The 16,454-nt window shown below is 37.2% G+C and overlaps 1 protein-coding gene across 1 annotated transcript in view; it reads left to right on the top strand.

Annotated features, from left to right (window-relative positions):
- Positions 1–5,041: 5,041 nt before the first annotated feature.
- The window catches only part of LOC127636587 (ephrin-B3-like), a 51,817-nt gene continuing 40,404 nt past the window's right edge, over positions 5,042–16,454 (top strand). Inside the window, exon 1 of the mRNA XM_052117209.1 lies at positions 5,042–5,190. Coding sequence (XP_051973169.1) covers positions 5,042–5,190 — 149 coding nt within the window. The remainder of the gene's footprint in view (positions 5,191–16,454) is intronic.

The raw sequence follows: 16,454 nt of genomic DNA, 5'->3' as shown, positions 1-16,454 counted from the left end.
TGGAGCAGTACAATCTCACTGCTGGTTGAAAGCCATATAGGGGAGATCATACCTCGCATTAGGGTACAATGGGAGTAAAGGAAACATGGGGTAAACAGCACTTTTGATTTGATTTTTCTCCCAAAACACTAAACGGCAACAAAAACTACCACAGTACATTTCTTAACACTTGTTGGTCACTATACGTGGCAAAATATTACTGATCCACATGATCATTGCGTGTAATGTCTAAAGTTTGATTTTAAGCTAATTTGATGTAATATTTTATACATTTTAAAATTTACATATATGGATCTAATAAGAATCACTGAAATTATCACATTTATTTTTAGACAAAATACTTATTGTAATTTTTGTAAGTTTAAGTTTTGTTCAAGGTTATTTAAATCAAAAGTTTAAAATAATGGTCCAATACTTGAAAAGACAGTATTTGGGGTAAAAAGGCCCCCCTGTTGCAAGGGCTAGAGCCCCATAAAACACATTGTTTATCTTAAGTGGGGTGAATAGGTTTAAGAAAAAATTTCAAAGTGGGCTCACAATTGTTTATAGAATACTGAAGATGTTATGAAATGCCAAATGTGATTGAAATGAACAAAAAAGGTTAAACGTTTTCTGAAGTGGTTATTTTGAATAAGCATATATTTGTTACTCAAAAAGTGGTCTCATAAGTATTTGCTTAAGTTGACATATTTTACCTTAAATCTATTGTCCTTATATTTACATTATATCACTTTAACCACCTTGGGACCTTTACCCAAAGTGTGGAGTAAATGACTCCCTTGTCATCTTTCTTTCTTTTTTTTTTTTTTTTACCCTTATGTTGTTTTCTGGTCATTTTGACCCACATTACTTTTTTCCTTTTATTTTTACTTAATCCAAATGGAATAAAATTCTTTGACTTTGTTCACATATGGTATCTGAAAACACAAAAACCCACAGACCATTTTCTTTACATTTGTTTTGGGGTTTTATTTCACTTGGTTACACTTGTGTTCCCAGTCAAAATGACCGGCCATTGGAAATGAACAGTGTGTTGAGGGCCATTTTGTGCATCGTCTTTCAATGTAAACACTTTGAGGAATATTTCAAGATTTACTTGTATTATGTTGTGTTTGGGCTTGTTTGAATGGGCATAGTCTGCTGTATGTTATGATATGTCATTGTCTGTTATATGTTTGATTCTGAAAGTAATAAGAAAAGAAATTGACAAAAAGACACTCCTGTTAATTACAGTGCATCTGGAAAGTATTCACAGCGCTTCACTTTTCCCACATTTTGTTATGTTAGAGCCTTATTCAAAAATTTATTAACTTCATTATTTTCCTCAAAATTCTACAAACAATACCCCATAATGACAACGTGAAAGAAGTTTGTTTGAAATCTTTGCAAATTTATTAAAAATAAAAAACAAAAAAATCACATGTACGTAAGTATTCACAGCCTTTGCCATGACACTCAACATTGAGCTCAGGTGCATCCTGTTTCCACTGATCATCCTTGAGATGTTTCTACAAATTGATTGGAGTCCACCTGTGGTAAATTCAGTTGATTGGACATGATTTAGAAAGGCACACACCTGTCTATATAAGGTCCCACAGTTAACAGTGCATGTCAGAGCACAAACCAAGCCATGAAGTCCAAGGAATTGTCTGGAGACCGCCAAGACGGGAGTGTAACGAGGCATAGATCTGGGGAAGGGTCCAGAAAAATTCCTGCTGCATTGAAGGTCCCAATGAGCACAATGGCCTCCATCATCTGTAAATGGAAGAAGTTTGGATCCACCAGGACTCTTCCTAGAGCTGGACATCTGGCCAAACTGAGCGATCGGGGGAGAAGGGCCTTAGTCAGGTAGGTGACCAAGAATCTGAAGGTCACTCTGACAGATCTCCAGCATTTCTCTGTGGAGAGGGGAGAACCTTCCAGAAGAACAACCATCTCTGCAGCACTCCACAACTCCGACCTGTATGGTAGAGTGGCCAGATGGAAGCCACTCCTCCGTAAAAGGGACATGACAGCCCACCTGGAGTTTGCCAAAAGGCATACTAAATTCATCAACCAAAATTCTCTGGCTGATGAAACAAAAATTGAACTCTTTGGCCTGAATGGCAAGCGTCATGTCTGGAGGAATTCAGGCACCTCTCGTCACCTGGCCAATACCATCCCTACAGTGAAGCATGGTGGTGGCATGGTGGTGGCATGGTGGTGGCTAGTCAGGATTGAGGGAAAGATGAATGCCGCAATGTACAGAGACATCCTTGATGAAAACCTGCTCCAGAGTGCTCTGGACATCAGACTGGGCGAAGGTTCATCTTCCAAAAGGACAACGACCCCAAGCACACAGCCAAGATAACAAAGGAGTGGCTACGGGACAACTCCATTATTGTCATTGAGTGGCCTAGCCTGATCCCAGACTTGAACCCAAACATCTCTGGAGAGATCTGAAAATGGCTGTGCACCCCATCCAACCTGATGGAGCTTGAGAGGTCCTGCAAAGAAGAATGGAAGAAACTGCCCAAAAATAGGTGTGCCAAGCTTGTAGCATTGTACACTTAAGGCTGCAATTGGTGCCAAAGGTGCTTCAACAAAGTAATGAGCAAAGGCTGTGAACAATTCTGTACATGGTTTTTTTTTTCTTTTTTCTTTTTTTTTTTTTTATAAATTTGCAAAGACTTCTAACAAACTTCTTTCACATTGTCATTATGGGGTGTTGTTCGTAGAATTGAGGAAAATAATTAAATTAATTTTGGAATAAGGTTGTAACATAACAAAATGTGGAAAAAGTGAAGCACTGTGAATACTTTCCGGATGCACAGTGTGTGTATATATGTTTGTCTGTGGGGATTACATGCACTAAAACTCACTGTAGTTTGGCCTTGGAGAAAAACGTTTCTTTATTGAATTTTACTAATTGAGACCTTTTCAACGATATATAACATGTGGCTATCTTATTTTTTTACTAACTGAATATAATTGTTGTGATAACACCTTTGCAAATTATGAGAACAAAACCGTTCTTATTTGTCAGCCAATTAAATAGCATTATTGAAGAATTTGTAGGTTCAGCTATATGCATTAAGTCCTGATAAGATTTAAAATGACACCTATTTTGTTTATATCAAGCAAGTGGTTATTCATTTATGTAATCTTTATTTTCTGCAGGGAGTGCCCCCCACTAGCCTGGTATGAGCTCAATTAAGTGAATCCTTATCAATAAAAATATATATTTAAAAAAGTACAAATACAAAACCCGTCATAATTACTAAAATAAGTTGATAAAAAGATCAAAGATAAACTATCTTAATGGCCTGGTTGTTTTTGACTGGGAACACAATGTTTTTTTTTTTGTTTTTAAATCTTATAAACTTTGTAAACAGAAAAACGCTAATTTTTTGCCTTTAAACCCATTGTACCCAGAAGATGCAGTGATATCATGGTGAATAGGCCTCACAATTTTTTGTGCTTTCACACATTTGATTGGTTTAGTAAAAAAAATTTAGGTATATCTCAAATCTTTCCACAGCACCATACAGTCCACCATTTGATTCTCGAAGACACCCAATATCGCCTATTTGCAGAGCCTCTGTTTCTGTTTTAGGACTCTTTAGTGTAGAAACAGGATTTAAGTCCTTAATGTTAATATGTTGTTTCCATACACAAACCAAACAAAGTGTCCTGTAGCTTACAGTGGTCTTTGTGGTACTGGACTAAAGTTGAAGTGGTTGGATGACCTACAAGCCCCCAATGACACTGTCAGACCACAGGAGCGGCGCCAAAACTATTGCTGTGACTGCCTTGTAAAATTATACCTGGAAAAATGTTTTATGTGGCTTTGAAACCAAACGTGAAAGTATTGCTTATCGTAAAACAGTTTTTACAAAATTCTTACCGTTGTCAACTTCCTTAATTTAAGTCGACCCCTTCAAGCTTCACAATTCATATTACAGTTCTTAAAACCGTCGATACATTTTGCTTAGTTGAAAGACAAAACTGCGGTGATTTTATTTATTTATATAAGTATTTTTTGGTAGTGAAATTCTGATAATACCAATAAAATTACCTCAGAGCAGTTCTCCTCAAGTCGCATCCACTTCAAATCTCCTCCCCCGTCAGTCAGCAACATGCGCGCGAGACTCTGCGTAATAACAGTAGAGAATCGAACAGAGCAACCGGCACGCGCGGCGTCCAAGAAATACAGTTCCCAACCGTCATTTCGAATCTTTTGAAATCGACGGTTGTCAAAAGAGTTCGTTCATCTCCTTTTTATGCCTTGCTGTTTTTGACGGACTGTGATTCACTGGTAAGCAAGAAAGAGTTGACGGACACCTCAGTTGTTTCATGAATGGACATCAGATTACGATATGAGTGTTTGTTAGGATATTTAGGATATCTGACGGAACCTTAGAAGTTTGGTTGTGGACATCAAAGCCGGTTTTGGATCTCGGAGTCGTTTTCTGCACCAGCAGTGAAGTACGGCACAACTTATGCACTTTTGTCCAGTGCTATATTGAATTATTGGACTGCGGTGGATATTCATGTTCTACACAGGAGTATAATCTAAACTCGAAGCTCTCCATAGAAATGCTTATGCTGTGGTTTATGGAGAAATATTTCTAAAAAATAATCACCCGCAGTCGACCCGGCGACCCTCTTCAGTCTGTGTGCACATAAAAACAGTTTACTTTCCTCACCCCATCTACAATTATAATATTTTTTGAAATTCATCCCCAATCACATTCATACTTTGACCATATGACATTGCCTTTCCCCTTAATTTACATCTCAATCTGACACTTACTTGGGACTTTCAAGTAGTGGTCATCGCCTCCCTTGATGGAACAAAGGGGTTTGATTTTTCTGAATCTGCTTTCTTTCTCAAACATTCATAGATTTCTGGTCTGATTTTACGGAGTCTTTCAGATGTGGATGTTGCGGTCACGCCATCTCCTCAAGCTCTGAGGGAACTAGTGAAGTTCAGCCCTGCTGTCCCTCCACCACTCTTTTGTCTCTATTAGGTCCCATTAATTTGTTTTGTTGGAGTACCATGGGAGTCCAGACAAGGAGTGCCTGGGCGGTCATGGCGTTCTCGGATTGGGTCAGTGGATTGGGATTTCTCGTAATCTTCTTGATGGAAAGTTTAGCAGTGGATGCTAGCAACATGGAGCCAGTCTTCTGGAATTCTTTAAACAGGAGGTAAGTTTGTGATGGAAAACGATGGAAAGAAGCAAGATGGAAAACTCACGCACCCAATTAAGAGACCACTAAACTTGCTGCAAAACTTACGCCTGTGGATTTGAACTACTTTAGCATCTGACTCAGATTCCTCCAATATACCACAAAAGAAAAACTATATAGATTTATTTTAGATTAGTGGACACAAACAGTAGACTAGGATACTTTATGAATTAGCTACAGTAAGTATATTTGTTTAATTGTATGTAGTTTATTTTCAAGAATTCAGAATAGTTGTATATAAATACTAACATTCATGCTTAAATGTAATATTTGTGAATTTGCAACTGTACACTGTTTTTCCTGATGGAGAACCAGTACAAATATAGTATTGTACCCTTATAGTATTGGAATTTCCTTAAGTTTATTTATCTGTCCTAATTGGGCAATAGTTTGGACCAATGCTGAATACTTGTAATCAAGTCATTTTTAAACTTTGAGCAGAACTGAACACAGTTGGGACAGGGGTGATTTAGGCTGGTCTCAGTCAGGGACACAACTTTGTTAAAGATTTGGACAGACGAGCACGAGAGAGAGTCACTCATCCATATGGAATAAATGTCTCTCTGATATCTGAAAAGGACAACGTGTTTACTCACCCCACCAGCTGTGGTGGTACTCTGAACTGAGAGAGAAGGTGTGGAGGGGGGTATTTTCCGGCTGGCTGCCTCCCGATTACGGGTCGCGTGCATGCCCTCCCCAGATAAGACATTCATGTTTCACCCACAGTGACACAATCTGCGCAACCCATGTAAAGGTCCACAAATGTTTTCTCTGTTGATGTACCTCTCTGGTTACTGGATTTTAGGAAACGAGAAGCAATATTGTGAAAAGTAAAGGCCTTTGGTGAGAGACAGATAAGGAATTCCCTAAATAAGAGAAAAAAATATGGTTAAAAAGTAGGCAAAAAGCTTTTAAAAAACCAACCTCTGTACACCATAACAGAGAACCTATTGAATATTAAATCTATAGGTAATCTATTAAAAATTGTATCTATACATTGAGCTTCACTCTGACTAACAGATGGTGGGGAGATTAAAAAAAGTCTCATTCTGCTATGGATAAATGTGTGTTTTAACACTGCTGAGTCACGCAACACACACCAAAAAAAATAAATAAATAAATAAGAGAAGATAAACCGATCAGAGCCAGAAAAGATAAATATAGATGGCTAAAAGACACAAGAAAATAAAGATTAAACATTAGAGGCTGTGATGTAGTAAAGAAGGGAAAATGGAGGAATTTGGGCAGATAAAGTGACATATAGAAAGAGGAAGCACGAGAGAGAGTCACTCATCCATATGGAATAAATGTCTCTCTGATATCTGAAAAGGACAACGTGTTTACTCACCCCACCAGCCACATCCCTCCCACTTCTTTTTTCCTCTTTCTCTCTATCCAACTCTCTCTCTCACACATACAGATTGACATATATGCCAACAATACACAATTGACAAAAATAATCTTAGCATTCATTAATAATATCAGCATATAGAGATACCCCAATTAATTAATAATATATGTTGTTATAATAACATATTTAAACTGACTACAAACTCTCAAAGGTCCTATTAAGTTGTGTAACTAATGTCTTGAGACAGAGTTGTCAGTGTCTCCTGAGAAAATGAAAATGAAACAACATTGAAATGGTTGAGATAGGTTATGGGAGGAGAGGAATGGATTTCGGCCCCTAAATGAGCGTAATCAATGGTGAGTGCAGACTGTCTTTGCATCGCTCCAGGAGAAGTTGTTGTACAACTCTCTACCTCAAATGAACATTAAAAATTTAATTCTTCATGGCTTCCTTAATATTTAATGAATAAGCTGCTAATTGGAGACAGATAAAAGCTTGCTTAACTGGGTTAAGCATTTCAAATTAAAACATTTTAAGGGTAGGAAAAAATACTTTGGAAAACTGACAGGCAGATGCTGTTGAAAGCACACAGTCTGCATCAGATCTTCTTGTCGAAGAAGAGATTTCTGACTGTTCAACTGTAGTATCATGAAAGCGGTAAGTTAGCCTTGTAAATCAGTGATTGATAGGTTCTCCTTTGGTGAAAGATATAGACCCTTTTTGAGGGCTGTGCGTAGAGCGAGATTAAACATTGTTAGTGAAAAGAATGAATTTAGGTTTCATAAATGGTGCCATAGTGTAAGTCCCTCCCACATCTCCTAACCATTTGTGTTTGCGAGTGTGCTTTTTTGAAGAGATAAGACCTCATCTAAAATGTTGCATTGTTAAAGCAAAACTTTGATTGTGGCATTAAATAGACAGAAAATGGAATTGTACCACTTGACCTCAGTTTCTGGGGGTATGAGAGTGGGAGGATAATCCTCTACACAACACCCCTCCATTAGTTCATCATATGGACTGCTCCATCATCAGTCAGGCAACAAAGCCTTCTGTAAAGGGATTACTACCTCTATACACACTTTCTCGCTTGCTCTTTTTATTTCTGGGGTTAATGTCTTTCTCCTTCTCTGTCACATTCCCTTCACCATTTTTAGCACTTTAACTTTTTTCTCTCCTTATTTATTATTTCCCAGAGGATTTCTTTACTTCTCATAGGTTGCTCTTGCATAGATCAGAAGACTTAGTGTTTAATTTAAGTATCAGAATTTCACCTAAAATTTGTTTGGTAGTTAAAATAGAGGCAAATGAGATAATTGTTGGCATAGAGTAGGAGTATGAAGCTGTAAAATTAATGTGAATAACATAGTGTGGATAATTTGGATGCAGATGATTTTGGTGAGAAATGTTTGAGTTCATATTTAAATCTCTCACTTTTGATTTGCACACTTGTATCTTGACAAATACAAGTACAGTTTGTGACATTATTGAGATTTCTTCTGGAACTTTAGATGTGACACATATGAGATTACCAGAGTCTTCTCGCTTGAAAAACTTTTGAGAAGTGAGAGTTTAAAGCAAAAGTGTCCATTTGTTTCAATTTAATCTCATTGCTGTCTAGAAGAATCAATTGAGAAATTAAAGAGATTTAATTTGTCCATTAAAAGAATGATCCAGATTCAAAATAAGTTAAGCCAAACTGATCTCACTGTGAAATCGGAAACAGTAGGTTGACTTTCTGTAGATAAAATCGGTCTGAGCTTACCGAAATCTAAAAGAGTGCCCACAGTGGCAAAAGCGGTAAATGTTGTTGAGCATATGAGCACGTGTCAGCTCCATTTTCCTGGCATAAGGTCCATGGAGGGGTGCCAAAAGCAAGTTGTTTTAAGTTGTACAGGCTGTAATAAAGTGAAAAGGAATGCATACTTTATAAACTGAACCCCATTAGTGACGTGAAGTAAAAATGGAATGTAAGTAGTAAAAATGCCACCTCCGAATCACACTTGTCACTGATTATGTGAATGCGATTTATTCCTGGTTTCAACGTGGGATCAAAACCCAGGTATCCCATGGTACTGACCTTTTGCGCCACAATGGAATGTAAACACGCTTGAGCCGATGCAAAAATGTCTGATAGGAGATGCTGCTTATTGGTAAGTTGGCATAATGTGGCCATTTCAAGGGTACTGGAACTCTCCGAAACAACATGCCGACTTCCCATGTCATGATGTTGGTTAAGCTCATTTGACTGCATTTGTGGCATAATGATGATTACCACAACCTTTAAAAATTAAGGCACTTACAGTGGAAATTAATGGGACCAGTCCATTAATGTAAAAATACACACTGTTTCAAAAGTATAGCCACAAGACATAAACTATAGTATGATAAAACCACTTTCTAATCCTATCTGTGTTAAGTTATAGCCAATATTACAACTTAACGTTTATGACAACATAACACTGGTAAACCCTTTATTTCCAGTATTCGATATAACTTTACATGGATAAGGTTAGTAAGCAATTTTTGTTTACACTAAAAGCATGTTAACATATATAATGTTTATGTCTTGTGGCAATACTTTTGAAACAGTGTGTAGTTTTACATTATAGACTGGCCCCATTCACATCCATTGTAAGTGCCTCACTGTAACCACATTTTTTCCTTTCTTTTAAGAGATGAGTTTAAATTATTATTTGTGGTAATCAGCATTATGCCACAAAGACTGTGTATTGAGCATAACTTATATTATACCCAGAACATTCCTTAAATGGTTCCTGTGTTCTCAGAAAGACAGATTTGTTTATACCAGCAACCCTTGAAACTTTGTAGTTTGACTTTTTTTAGCCTTCAATTTCTGTGTTATGTAGCTGAACCTGCCATCCTCTCGATGAAAATCTCCCTCTCTTGTTTCACTCATATTTAATTTTTGGTTTCAACGGTGCGTCTCTGGCATGGCTTCAAAGCACTGGCATGACACTGTGCTGTGTGTGGAAAGCGTAATTACAGTGTTAAGATTACTCCGATGATGGTTCTGAATGCAGGGGGGTGGGGGTGGTATTACAGCATACTACAGAGACAAAGATTGCCTGCTATACTTCAGCTGTAAACATCAGCACCCCTGTTAAACACAACGATTATGTTGACAGTGATTGTTTCTTTTTCGTGTATTATTTCTAGAGCTGTTGTTTTTCACTTTTCTGCTGTATGTCATCCATGGAATATGGCTACATAAGATTAGGGTTGTAATGTTATCCAATTTATTCAATCTTGCTTTCTCTCTCTCTCTTCTTTCATATGTGTCTTGTTTATTCATGCTTATGAAGGTCAGTTATGCTTTTGTTATGTTTTTGAAGGAAGAATGTAGGTAATTGGACTGCTTTATATGGTGATTTATGAACAATAGCATTTCCAAGAAACACGATGATGAAAAGTAAACAGAGATAAGAACATGCATTTGTTTTTGCAGACTAGCTGCATCGTGGTCACGTGTATCCATGTTTCCAAGTCGTTGATGTGTCATTTACAGGCCCACATGGAATGTGTGCTCACAGAACTCTGCAGAAAGCTCTGCAGATTTTCGCAGAACTGGAAACTTCAGCATTCAGAAAGTTAGAAACTCCTTTGTTGTTTTTTATTTGATAATGCTTGACTTGCATGTGTTTCAGGACAAGTACTCTAGTCCATTGCATCGCAAGTGCAATACACTATCAGTTGAGCTATGGCGCAATTTGTTTGCACATGTACATTTGCAAATAAGCTTGTAAATGTAGTTGGTCATGTAATGCAATCATTAAAATGTATCATGCACTATAATAACAATGTTTAGATGTCATAAGATAGAATTTTGTGAGGAACAGGGTGAAAAGTAAGTTTTTATAATTCAGAAGAAATTTACTCATGATTTGTGAGAAAGGGAATAAAAGTCGTTGTTGCAGTGCAAGGAAAGTGTCACGATACGTACAACGAACCACATAAAAATTAGGGATCACTGATACCACTTTTTCTCTTCCGATTCCAATATTGGAAATCTCAGTATCGGCTGATAACAATCCCAAGCCAATACCAGTGTTGTTTTTTGCATAATCAGTTTAGAATATCTTTACATTATTGTGTGGAACTAATTTGGTGTGCTCTTTAATATATAAAGAAACACAAACCTCTAACTACACATTATTTCACTATAAATGTATATCTTATTAAGAAACACTTTATTATTAATTAGTATACTGGATAATGTAGCAGAAATTTAACAGTAATTCCAGTCTTCAGTAGAAAAGAAACCAGTGTTTTATTTTTGCCTTTTTTTCTTTTTCCAAAAATGTTTCAACTTGCATCTGGACTTTAAAGGATTCAGATCTCTTTTTTGTTAAGTTTTGTTGTAAGACATCAGTCCACTTTTCATTCACACAGTTGTTTTTTTTGGAACCCATTCAACTTAAATATTGTTATAAATTGTAAACAAATACTAATTATGACAATAGTAATATTATTAATAATACATTATTATTAATATTATTATTATTGACTTTTAATTTAAAATACAATAGTAATTTATTTTAATCATGCACTTTTTAAACCCTCACGCTTTTATTTTGACATTCTAAACTCTCCAGGAAGTCCTGTATGTGTGTGTTTGTAGGAAAGTTCACAGTAGTTTAATTAGCTTCTTATTCAAATTCTGGTAAAATGCACCTCCGGTGCCGTTCCAAATGCATATTATAAGTGAACCGAACTATTGAGCATCTACATCTGAGATGTTGTTTGTGAGTAGCGCTCAAATATTGGCCACTATGTGAAGGCTAAAAATAATCTTCTAGTGAATCACCCAGGGCTGCGTGTGCTTATGTGTGAGGAGCTCCACTCACTAACGTGCTAGCATGGCGCATGCATACTATATTACTATAAAATATAAAATACTATTTACTAAACACAGCCTATTGCGATTCACAGATCTATTGCATATCTTCAAGTTCCTTTGAATAAAATGCACGAGCCATATGAACAACTTTATTGGTGTTTTTATGGTTCTTTTTTGTAATTTTTGGAGCTTGACAGTAACGAACATGACTAACACACAGTAACGGATTTTGATCTGGAACCAATCTGTTTAAAAACGTCAGTATCGGAACAGATACCGATCCAGGTATCGGATCGGTGCATCCCTAGTAAAACTAATTTTGCGACAATATAGGCATAGAAAACTCGATTCTATGAGACCAAGTTTTACTCTTTAGCTTTGCTGACCAGTGTCTGCTTGTAGAACTTCTCCAAGTAACCCCTTAACAAAAAAAAACACACACACATAAACACAAAAGTATGCGATCTGCTCTCACAAAGATGTGCACAATCTGAACTGACTGCCTAACATTTGATCCACAAACTTTGGAAAGAATGAGAATTGGTTAATTCCCCCGTGGCTCGGTTCAGAAAAAGGAAGAACACATGAAAAGTGAGTTGGGAGTTATGCTCTCTCTCTCTCTCTCTCTCTGTGCCCTCTCCTCCCTCTCTTCCAAACAAAGGGAAGGTTATTTTTGGTGACTCATTTTTAATCATCCGAGTGTTTGGAGCTTGAGGAGTCTTTTCAACTTGGGCTGAGAAGTCAGTGGCCTCTGGGCCTATGTGCTCCCTGGAGCTCCTCTGTCTGACCACCACTTCCCTCACCAGGATCTCAAATGCTCCCGTCCGTGTGGAGAACAGAATTTTTCAGAAAGTTTAAGGCTGTGTGTGTGTGTGTGTGTGTGTGTGTGTGTGAGCGTGTATTTATCACTTTGTGGGGACCAAATGTCCCCATAAGGATAGTAAAACCTGAAATTTTTGACCTTGTGGGGACATTTTGTCGGTCCCCATGAGGAAAACAGCTTATAAATCATACTAAATTATGTTTTTTGAAAATGTAAAAATGCAGAAAGTTTTCTGTGAGGGTTAGGTTTAGGGGTTGGGTTAGGTTTAGGGGATAGAATATAAAGTTTGTACAGTATAAAAACCATTATGTCTATGGAAAGTCCCCATAAAACATGGAAACACAACATATGTGTGTGTGTGTGTGTGTGTGTGTGTGTGTGTGTGTGTGTGTGTGTGTGTGTGTGTGTGTGTGTGTGTGTGTGTGTGTGTGTGTGTGTGTGTGTGTGTGTTTACATATATCTGAGCCTTTCTGCGCTTTGGGCATGTCATTCTCAGCCGTGTGGCAAGAGAGTTTCAGTCCGTCAGAGTTCAGGAATGTGTAAGTTATCTCCAGCCCTTAGCTAATTAAATAGCACTGATAAGAACATGAAACAACACTTTCTGAGCCCTTATGATAATCTGAGTGCACTCAGTGGGCCTCGACGTTCATAGACGCCACACACACAGACACAGGAGATTTTTAGGTTTTACTATCATTGTGGGGACATTTGGGCCCGAAATTGTTGGTGAAACTTGACACACAAAATAATTTACCTAGCTAAGTGAGGACAAACCATAGACTAAATTAAGCTGATAACTAAAGACTATCCTTACCTCTGTAAGACAACTTTTTCATTTTTAGACTTTAAAAAAACATTATTTACTTTATTTAAAAATAATTTTACAATCACAAAGGGAGCATTTTGTCCCCAAAATACACCTAAGCACACACAAACACATACTTACAGAACCAAGGAAAGGGAATGGAAATATCCACACTTTAAAAAAATATAATGAAATCTTATTATATGCAAATACTCTAAATAGAGTTGATTTCCCACATTGCTGCAGTCAGGTGAAGTGTAATCAAGGGTCTCCATTGGACTTTTGTTGCTTTATTGTGGCCCGCTATGGCATGATGAAACATTTATACCCATGATTCCGCAGTGGCGAATCGATAATGACTGAACACTTGTTAATTCTGATCCTGTCCTGTGACATTTACATTAAAGTGCTTAATCACTGTAAGGCTTTATGTCTAAGTTTTAGAGATCCATTTTCCATGTAAAAATGCTATTTCTGCCTGTCTTAAATTTCTGCAAAAATTAAGATAAAGTCATTAAAACATATATTTGAACCAATCCGCATATTTCATATTAGCAAACTAAAGTTTTGGCAAGTCATTTAGGACATATACTTTGGGCATGACACAAGTCATTTTTCCAACAATTGTTTACAGACAGATTGTTTCACTTTTAATTGACTATATCACAAATCCAGTGGGTCAGAAGTTTACATACACCAAGTTAACTGTGCCTTTAAGCAGCTTGGAAAAGTCCTGAAAATGATGTCAAACCTTTAGGCAATTAGTCAATTAGCTTCTGATAGGCCAAATGGAGTCAATTGGAGGTGTACCCGATGATGTATTTTAAGGCATATCTTCAAACTAGCCTCTTTGCTTGACGTCGTAGAAAATCAAAAGTAATCAGCTAAGACCTCAGAAAAATTATTGTGGATTTCCACAAGTCTGGTTCATCCTTGGGATCAATTTCCAAAAGCCTGAAGGTACCACTTTCATCTGTACAAACAATAGTACGCAAGTATAAACACCATGGGACCACGCAGCCATCATACCACTCAGGATGGGGACGCAGTCTGTCTCCTAGAGATGAAGGTAATTTGGCGTGAAGATCAAATTAATCCCAGAACAATAGCAAAGGACCTTGTGAAGATACTGGAGGAATCAGGTAGACAAGTATCTATATCCACAGTAAAACAAGTCCTATATTGACATAACCTGAAAGGCTGCTTAGCAAGGAAGATCCACTGCTCCAAAACAGCCATAAAAAAAGAAGCACGACTACAGTTTGCAAGTGCACATGGGACAAAGATCTTACTTTTTGGAGATATGTCCTCTGGTCTGATGAAACAAATATTGAACTGATTGGCCATAATGACCATTGTTGTGTTTGGAGGAAAAAGGGTGAGGCTTGCAAGCCAAAGAACCCCATCCCAACCGTGAAGCATGGGGGTGGCAGCATTATGTTATGGGGGTGCATTGCTGCAGGAGGTACTGGTGCACTTCACAAAATAGATGGCATCATGAGGAATGAAAATTATGTGGACATATTGAAGCAACATCTCAAGACATCAGCCAGGAAGTTAAAGCTTGGATGCAAATGGGTCTGCCAAATGGATAATTACCAGCAAACTTGTGGCAACATGGCTCAAGGACAACAAAATCATGTTATTGGAGTGGCCATCACAAAGCCCTGACCTCAATCCGATAGAAAATTTGTGGGCAGAACTGAAAATGCATGTGCAAGCAAGGAGCCCTACAAACCTGACTCAGTTACACCAGTTCTTTCTGGAGGAATGTGAGAAGCTTGTGGAAGGCTACCTAAAATGTTTGACCCAAGTTAAATAATTTAAAGGCAATGCTATCAAATACTAACAAAGTGTATGTAAACTACTGGGAGTTGGGAATATGATGAAAGAAATAAAAGCTGAAATAAATAATTCTCTCTGCTATTATTCTGACATTTTACTTTATTAAAATAAAGTAGAGATTCTAACAGACCTAAGACAGGGAAAGTTTTCTACAATTAAATGTCAGGAATTGTGTAAAACTGAGTTTAAATGTATTTGGCTATTGTGTATATAAACTTCTGACTTCAACTGTATATAAAAAGATAAGTTTCAGAGGTGTATTAAATTTAGAGTTTATAGAGCTCATGGAAAGAGCTCCAGAACATATGGACACATTTCTCTCTTTGATTGCCTGTTTTCTTCTATATGAAAGGATGTTTGATCTGACTCAAATTTAAACCATCTCTTGTTAAAATCACCTTTTCTATGAATAAATATGTCTGTAACTCTCTATAATGGCTCTTTATAGAAAAATCCACAAACCTGGGAGGAAATTTAGTCTGAGTCTGGGAGGAAATAGGCCTGATAACCATGGCAAAGCATGCACAATACAACTGATTGAACCATGAACAAAGCTTGTCAGTTCCTTTAACAAGATACATTTATTTTTTTTAGTGGGAAGAGAAAACATCTAGCTTGTCAATTGGTGATCACATCACAAAAATGTTTGACATGCACAAAAGCCTTTGAAAAATCTGTGTATTGTAGTCAGAAACAGATGCAGCACATTACATTTGCCTCCATAAGTAAATGTTATTATGCTGAGATTTGATTTTTGTCCTTTATCCTGTGGTGGTCTTACTAAGAGTACCAATGCTTCGTGCCACTACCTCAGCAGGGGTTTGACAACGCTCTGATGGAAATGTCTTCCTTTAGGACTGAAGAAAAACAGTTGAGATCTGCAGGAGTTTAACATATCCATTTGCTTGAGCATTAGGAAAACAGAAGTAAGCTAAAATTGGACATTGTCCTCTGTTGCAAAATTAATGGGGCCATTTTCCACATTCTACTGGATTATTTTTCCCAAAGTCCACTTATAATGTTATTCAAGGTTACTTGCACCAAAAGTTTAGTTTTATATGACCGTTTTCCACTCTCTCTCTGTCCTTGAAGATTAACGGGCTGCTATTGTAATTTTAATGAATATGTTGGTAACAAAATTCTCAACAGATTTTTGTATCCAGGCAGTTAAACCTGGGTGTTCCCATGTTAATGTACACATGGTTGTCACATTGCATACAACAGGTTTTTCAGCAAAGTATTGATCATGTTGATGATGTAGATGGTGTTGAAAACCATATATCAAATATGATATGTATGGCATTATAGGGTAATAACCACATCCACATGTTTCCATTTGAAAATGCATGGATTTTGCTACATTTACACGAGGGCTGACTGGCTCCGATTTACAAGTTCTCAATTCCATCCCGATTTCATTAAGATTTGATTCAACTGTTTTTCGTTTGGGTATATTTCAGGTATAAGATCCATTTTGCTTACATAGGAAAGAAATTCTTTCTCAGCTAATCTTGTAAAATGTACAGGGAACCTTCTAACT

Source organism: Xyrauchen texanus, chromosome 44, assembly GCF_025860055.1.
Source record: "Xyrauchen texanus isolate HMW12.3.18 chromosome 44, RBS_HiC_50CHRs, whole genome shotgun sequence".
Lineage (NCBI taxonomy): Eukaryota > Metazoa > Chordata > Actinopteri > Cypriniformes > Catostomidae > Xyrauchen > Xyrauchen texanus.
Note: the sequence above shows the minus strand (reverse complement) of the source record. Positions and strands in the feature narration are given on the sequence as shown.